General features: G+C 36.9%; 1 protein-coding gene across 3 annotated transcripts; it reads right to left on the reverse strand.

Moving 5' to 3' along the window:
* Nucleotides 1-706: 706 nt before the first annotated feature.
* scamp4 (secretory carrier membrane protein 4) lies at nt 707-7,150 on the reverse strand. Of its 3 annotated transcripts, none has more exons than XM_056236840.1 (7): nt 7,076-7,150; nt 6,588-6,685; nt 6,341-6,469; nt 5,641-5,797; nt 5,450-5,551; nt 1,567-1,684; nt 707-1,439 (listed from the first exon to the last, which is right to left on the reverse strand). In XM_056236840.1, the coding sequence occupies exons 2-7, from the start codon at nt 6,592-6,594 to the stop codon at nt 1,257-1,259; spliced, it is 696 nt and encodes a 231-aa protein (XP_056092815.1). In that variant the 5' UTR covers nt 6,595-6,685; nt 7,076-7,150; the 3' UTR covers nt 707-1,256. The 3 variants fall into 3 exon arrangements, with proteins under 3 accessions (XP_056092815.1, XP_056092813.1, XP_056092814.1); XM_056236838.1 differs by having other exon boundaries at nt 6,588-6,705; nt 7,076-7,131; XM_056236839.1 differs by lacking the exon at nt 7,076-7,150 and having other exon boundaries at nt 6,588-6,727.
* Between the last annotated feature and the right edge of the window lie 524 nt (nt 7,151-7,674).

The following is a 7,674-nucleotide window of genomic DNA, read 5'->3' on the forward strand; positions in this document are numbered from 1 at the left end:
TTATCCTCCTGGCCAGCACAGGTGTCACTTTTGGCTTCCGACCACGTCCTCTGAGATTTTTCAGTGTGGAACGTCTTGTATTTTTTAATAATACTTGGCACTGTAGCCACTGGAACTTCAAAACATTTAGATATGGTCTTATAGCCCTTTCCTGACTTGTGAGCAGCCACAATGCGCAGCCGCAGGTCCTCAGTGAGCTCCTTTGTCTTAGCCATGACGGTCCACAAACCAACAGCAGAGAGCTTCTGTTTTTCACCCGTTGAGTTGATTAAAACAGCTGTTCCCAATGAATCAGGGTAATTAGGATGCTTTAGAACAGCTTGGACTATTTGGAATGGTATAGACTATCTTTGGATTTTCCCATAGACTGTGACAGTTTGCAAAGGGTATGAATAATTTTGGACATGCCACTTTTTGTTCAAATGTAAATAAAACATGAGTAAAAAAAAAATTCCACAATGATGCCTCTTGTACATCGTCTTATTATCTTCTGGGAGACGCCTGTGTCATTTCTAATCAAGAAAAAACTTGCTGGTTGAATAAAAGTAACTTTAAGTCAGATATTTGCCAGGGGTATGAATAATTTCGGGCTTGACTATATATATATATATATATATATATATATATGCATTTCCATCCATTTGTTTTAACATGATCTTTGAATTAAATTTGATATGCAACTATTCTTTTCATTTCCAAACAAGTCAATGCAATGACAAGAAAAATCAAGGCTCAGATGAACTGAAGGCATCTGATGAATTCATCAATTTAATATTAAATAACAGTGTCCTTTTTTTCTATTTTTGAACTAATGTTCTGCCATTTTGCCGTCAGTGTGAGGGTAGTATGTGTTGAGATGTCTTTAAAGGAGCAGTTTGCCTATTTTGATTGGTAATTTAACCTTCTGGTTAGCGTTTCTCTCAGAATTTGCACCCAGAACAGGGTTTTGACACATTTTCGATCGTCATTCACTTCTATTTAAGTCAGTGTTCAAGAGATCTACTCTTTATAGCTCAAAAAAAAAAAATGTTATACACATTCTTTTAAGGAGTGATTAACATTAAATCTTTTTGCTATATATAAAAAAAAAAAAAAAGTACAAAAGCAAAATAACCATTCACAAGTCTGTGATCTGGCTGAAGAGTTTTCTTACATTCTCTGCACAAAAATATTTGGTAACGTCCCTCTGCAAACCGCCCCTTTGACGTTAAGACAAACAGTGGTGCTCTTGCTCCATCTGTAGTTCAGAAAAGGTATCACCAGGGTCCACTCTCTGGGTAGTTGGGCACAGCGGCTGGATACTGGGGCAGGCTGGGGCCAGTTTCAGAGATGGCGTTGAATCCGGCTTCTCTCACAGGGGCGTTCTTCCACACACCCGTGCTCCACTCTTCCTGCGCCCGCTGTAAACTGCCTCCTCCACCACGATATAGTCGATGGACCTTTGAGGGGGCAACAGTAATGTGACACTTTGCTCTTTTGTTTTAACTTAAGGATTTGCTCTTTAAAGTAAAACTTTTTTTAGTAGTAATGAGTTAAGGGTTGTTTGTGTGTGTGTTCAAATCATACCTTGATGAGAACAAGTCCCATGAGAACCGTAACTACGGTAAAGAGCAGAGTACAGATGAGCATGAATATAGCAGAGGTTACATTCGTGCTGAAAAACATCACTGTGGCAATCCAACCACTGCGAAGAGAGGAAAATATGGCGAGTTAACATCATTGAAAGTATTAAAATGGCCACACAAAAATTGGATTTATTGATACAACACAAGTTAAGCTCAATCCTTATATTGATTAACACAAAAAGATCCCTTTTAAAAACTAAGAATTACCGTTTGGGGCCGGTAATATTTTTAAAATGTTTTTGAAAGAAGTTTATTAACGGTACTGTGGTATAGAGCAGGGCGGGAGAGCGAGAGCCTGGGGTATTTTACCTTGCTGTCTTTATTATGCTTATATGCCACAGCCGGCCACTGCCGCTTCTTTTTGCTTTGTTGTTTATGCATATTTCATTATGTTTAAAGCGATTAAAGTTACGTTTAAAGTAACATTTATTACATTCCAATAAAACAGCCGCAAGTGCTGAATCACTACTCATGTCACTTTATCTGATGAATTAAAATTGTGGGGTAACGCAGCGCTGTTTTACTTGTTTAAAACAATCACACTAAAATATGTTTAAGTGTGTTGAAAGTTATGTTAACGTTACTCTGTGCGTTCGCTCGGTGGCTGTTATGAGACCCTTGTTGCACACTGCTGTAAGCTACCGATATTAGAATATCATATTAATAAAAGATGAATGACTTGTGTTGCTAAATGGCATGCAGTTAATTTAAAATATTGTATTGTGGAGAAAATGCTGTATTAGGCTACTGTTACTACGAAAAAAGCTCTTTCTGATTTTGCAGTGTTAGCCATTTGACAAAATAATGTCTCTGAGGCATGGTACAAACATGGTACTCATGGTAAAAGAGATTCAAACAATAAGATTAACCATGTTAAACTCTATAACAATGATTCGTTTTCTGTCGATAAAAGCTTCAAAACAGTTGCTCACCTGTCTAATAAAACACACATCATATAAAGCATCTTTGGTGTTTTCATGGTTTCGACAAAAGTAAAACCGACTTTGAGGGTAATGCAGATATGATGTGGTGACGCAATGACACGGGCCATTACACTGGTTAAAATAGCTGATTTCTCTAGATTTAAACATTGTTGGAAACATTTGGGATAATTTAAGTACACAACTCAACAAATTGACATTGTTCTAGTGGTTTTTGGACACTTTAATCCAAAAAATCTTCTATATTGTGTCTTTAATGCATCTTTGCTGAACAAAGCTGTGGTCAAACTTAAAAATAAGGAATTTTTAATGACCTAATATTCCTTTTTCTTGCAGGATTAACATTTATATGCTTTTGAAAACTAAATGTCCCCAACACTTGGGCCAAAGTTAGTGTTAGAGTTGAAATAACGGATGCAGATGGAAAAGACTAGACTGTTGTTTAAATATATAAACTCATGACTTGAGTAACAAGCTGAAGTAATCAAGAAATCCAAATTTGCTTCAACCTAGTAACTGAGGAGGATTTGCTGAATTAGACATACTAGTGCAATGCCCGTGCAAAATCTGTTTTTGTGTGTTTTTAGTAATTGTTGGTTTGGTATGTTTGAGTTGCTGAATAGCGTAGGCTACTATTACACAGGAGCCTAAACTCTGAGAAAACGATAACATTAAGCGCACCAGAATAAAATATAATATTCAGAATTAAACAGTGTAGCTGACTTACAGATTCAGTTAACATCCACAAATGAATAAGCACGACAATTCAGGGGAGGTTCAGACCTTGGCTGGAGCAAGCTCAGTGAACTCCGATTAAACGCTACGCTTGAGCAAACAGTTTGTGAATAGGCTACTACAAATGATGGCCGTGAATAAAATAAAATATTCAGATATTTTTAAAACCACAACCCTCTCATGTCAGAATGTTTATTTTTAAACCACAACCTTCTAAACATCATCTAACCATCCTCAATGTGTGTTTCTTTTACAGAGATATGCGAATAACAGACACACAGACGGACGTTTCTGTAATTTATAGAGAGATGTATGTGTGTCTGTGTATATAGGCTATATTATATTTATATATACTGTATATTATACGTGTGTGTGTACTGTACATTTTTTTTAATCGCGATTAATCGATTTGACAGTATGTATGTGCAAAATCAGTTTTTGTGTGTTTTTAGTAATTGTTGGTTTGGCGTGTTTGAGTGCTCATTGTTACAATTACACAGCGAAAGTTCAGTGACATTTTTATTTGTGCATGGTTGAAAGGAAATACTGATACTGACATAATGACATACAATAAATATGGAAATTTTAACTACATATATAACTAACTAACTACTGACAACTAACTACCTACAATATTCAGAAGTAAACAGTGTAGCTGACAGAATGTTTAGCTGACAGAATGTTTATTTTTAAACCACAGCCCTCTAATGTCAGAATGTTTATTTTTAAACCACAGCCCTCTAATGCAGTGGTTCTCAAAGTGTGGGGGGCGCAAGGATACTGCAGGGGGGCGCGGGAGATCAGCAGAAAAAAAAAAAAAAAAACAGCCGTTGCAACGACGTTCAAGTGCGTGAATAGCGGTCAGCGCTCTGTCTTAATAAAGCAGCATCCAACTGCAATAACACACTGAATCGTTCTTCTTCAGACCGTTGACTTGTCACCGTTGGAACAAGCCTAACATAGAAGTCTCTCGCCGTAGAAAAGCACTTCTTCAGCGAACCGAAACTCAAGCTGCTATTGTGAACGCGCCTCTCCCCTGCTGTGCAGTGCGTGTTCTGGTGAGAAGACCAACAAGAAGCTGAGCTCGTGACTGAGGCGCTGTCAAAAGCAGTCATATATTTGCGCTTTTATATATCGTTCATCCAAAGCATCACTGAAATATTTAAATGTTTTTTGTTTATTTCAATTAAAAGTTAAGTTCTGAATTATTATTCTCTCTTACTGTTATATGAAATAATGACATTACAAAGTGAAACTATTGCAGGTGTTTTTCAATGCACTTTTTTTTCTTATCTTTCCGATTTTATTTATGATTTTTTTAATTAAGAAAAAAAGTTTGAGCGTGACGAAAAAAGTTTGAGAACCACTGCTCTAATGTCAGAATGTTTATTTTTAAACCACAATTTTTAAACCATAACCCTCGAATGTCAGAATGTTTTTTTTTAAACCACAATTTTTAAACCACAACCCTCTAATGTCAGAATGTTTATTTTCAAACCACAACTTCAATGTGTGCTTCTTTCACCGATATCTTTTGCATTTCTAATCCAAACAACATCAAACTTAGCACTGCACTTACTCGTGCCTGTAGCAAGACACCTGTCAAGTTTGAAATCCATCGGACTAACGGTTCGAGAGATATGCGATTAACAGACAGATAGACAGACAGACGTTCCTGTAATTTATAGATAGATAAAGAACCAATCATGTTGGAGAAAAAAGATGTAATAGATCATGTCACCTTTTTCATGCTCCTATTCTATAAAAACTGTTTCACTCTTTTTGCTGGTGGGGATTTTCTATGAAATTGGTCTGAGATCCTCCGGCCGTGATTAAAACATATTCAAAGGCATTGACTGGAGTCTGTCTGATTACTGCTGCGCGGCAGGATACACACTAGAGATCTTATTTCCATTCTCAAGTGATAGTGTTGAAAAGGGACGAGATGTCGTCCGACTCGAAGCCCAGTAGAGTATAAATTTGTATGTGATGATTAGGTGACGCCTCAGGTTAACTTAAGTCAGGTGGGTAGGAGAAATCTACCATCTATTTGCATCTATGTTTGTTTTCATTTTTAATTAAGCCACAAATTATGTTAACTCAACTCATATAAAATATTGAATATCCTAACATTTCAATGTTACTCACCATGCACCCCAACCTGATATTCCAAGACTCTGGATGAAAGCGAGAACACATTGCAGGAAGAAAATGAAGAAGAAGGTCATGAAGTTGAAGGAACTATCAGCCCTGAAAAGACACACAAAAAAAAAACGGTTCAATCAAAGTGGAAAACCAACCTCAGCAAATTTGTATTTCGCCAAAAAGAGTTTCCTTGCCTGAATGCTTTATAGAGCGGCCTGAACCAGCAGGTATAGCTACATGGGCTGAAAACCAGCAGCCAGAGGATAGAAAAGCCAAAGTTGATCGCTCCACCCCCTCCGGCCCACCAGGCTATGCAGGCCACCACATTAACACAAAGTGTGATAGAGTATACTGGAAAAACAGAATAGCAGTCATCAAATAAAGGAATCAGATCTTAAAGTGATAGTTCACCCAAAAATTATCATGTTGTTCCAAACCTGTAAGACTTTCGTTCATCTTCGGAACGCAAATGAAGATCTTTTAATGAAATATGAGCCAGTTCTGTACTCTCCATTGACAGCTGCGTCATATTGACAGCTACTCCATTGACATATTCATCATATAAAGCGATCGTGTCTCCTGAAAATGTGGACTAAACCGCTCAATTCATTTGGATTAGTTTTACGATCTCTTAATATGAACTTTTTGAAGCGTCAAAGTGGTAGTTCCATAGCTGTCAATGCAGGGACAGAAATCTCTTGGATTTCATTGAAAATATCTTCATTTGTGTTCCGAAGATGAACGAAAGTCTTACGAGTTTGAAAAAACATGAGGGTGAGTAAATGATGACAGAATTTTCATTTTGGGGTGAACTATCCCTTTAACTGCTTCTGTCAAACTTAGGAACTTCTGAAACCAAACTATTCCCAGTAAAGTTTGCATTTCTTCACTCACAGATCCAAAGATTGTAAACACGACGCACAAGCTGGCAGTGAGGTTGCGGAATTTCCTCGTCCACATTCTGGTAAAAACATGGCTTTATGCGAAGAAACTTCGGCAGAGGGGGGAAGTTGTTTGCTCGATCTGTCAGGCAAAAAAGGAAATTATTCATTTTTTTTAACCACAGCGATAAGAAGGGACAAAAAAGCAGATAAAAACAGAGACATTTATAATGTTTTAATGCCAACCAAACCTGACCTACCTGTCATTTCTCAATTTTGAGAAAGGGTGGATAATGTTGATGTTTCTGGTGCTAATTAACTTTTCCCTCTCTGAACTGATATACTGATGTTTTCAGTGCTAAAAGACACACGGATATCCTAAAAACATGCAAAACATTATTAAAAATAGTTTAGGATATAATAATCGGCCTTTAAGTTCTGACCACACAACTTAAGTACATTGAGTAACTGATAAATAACTGTTGATAATGCGACATAAGATCATAACAAATTTAGAGCTGTGTTGTTGATTAAAAGAATTCTACATTAACGATATTTTACAGCATTTTTGAAAACATAGCACAGGCCAACAGCTAACCATGCACTGTCAAACACAACTGCAGTAGAAAATCAACAGTCAAACTATACCACATCTACGCAAATTAGAAATGCTATTTCATGTGCTAAAAAAAAAAAAAAACATTGCTTTGATGATATAATAAAACTTATTTTCGCGACGATACGATACCTGTGCAACGTTAAATAATTTGTTGTGGATGCGTCTGCAGTCTGCATTGAATCCTGGCGATCACGTGGCGGACTGGAAGCGTTCTGATGCATTGTGGGAAAAGTAGTTCTAAACGGAGCTTGTTTTGTGCGTGGCAGACGGACGTTTTACCTGTTGAACACTACAAGCCCCATCACAAGATGATCAAAGGTGTGGTCTCAGCGCTTGTGACTATATTTATCAGTTTCCCTGCCTTGTGGCAATGAATAAATATGACACATTTCTGTTATTTTTGGTAGCAACTTGTGAATATTTTCGTACTTTGGAATTTCATTTTATCTCAAGATAATTCAAGATCTTTTGCGTAATTACTGACGTTTGTACTTAGCTGTTCAAATATCAATCTTTAAATGTGTCAAGCCTCTTCAAAAACAAGGACTCATTTAATCTCAACAGTTTTATTTAGAAAAACACTATTCAATTCTTAAACTGCTTTCCGTAACAGAAACCTTCAAAACACCAAGCCAAAGCAGTTAGTTAGTTGCACGGAATAACTTTGTGACTTGTTATTTTCATCTGACCAATCCTACTCGAGAATCACACTCACTGTCAAATCACAG

This window comes from Rhinichthys klamathensis, unplaced genomic scaffold (genome assembly GCF_029890125.1).
Source record: "Rhinichthys klamathensis goyatoka isolate OS25496 unplaced genomic scaffold, OSU_Roscu_1.1 h1tg000467l_1, whole genome shotgun sequence".
Taxonomy (NCBI): Eukaryota; Metazoa; Chordata; class Actinopteri; order Cypriniformes; family Leuciscidae; genus Rhinichthys; species Rhinichthys klamathensis.

Bases quoted from the DNA above. Each gene is read 5' to 3' on its own strand.
- scamp4 (XM_056236840.1), bottom strand. The intron at 5,798-6,340 runs GTGAGTGAAGAA...CTGTTTTTCCAG, and splicing joins TGTTTACAATCTTTGGATCT to TATACTCTATCACACTTTGT. The intron at 1,440-1,566 runs GTATGATTTGAA...GCCCCCTCAAAG, and splicing joins TGGGACTTGTTCTCATCAAG to GTCCATCGACTATATCGTGG.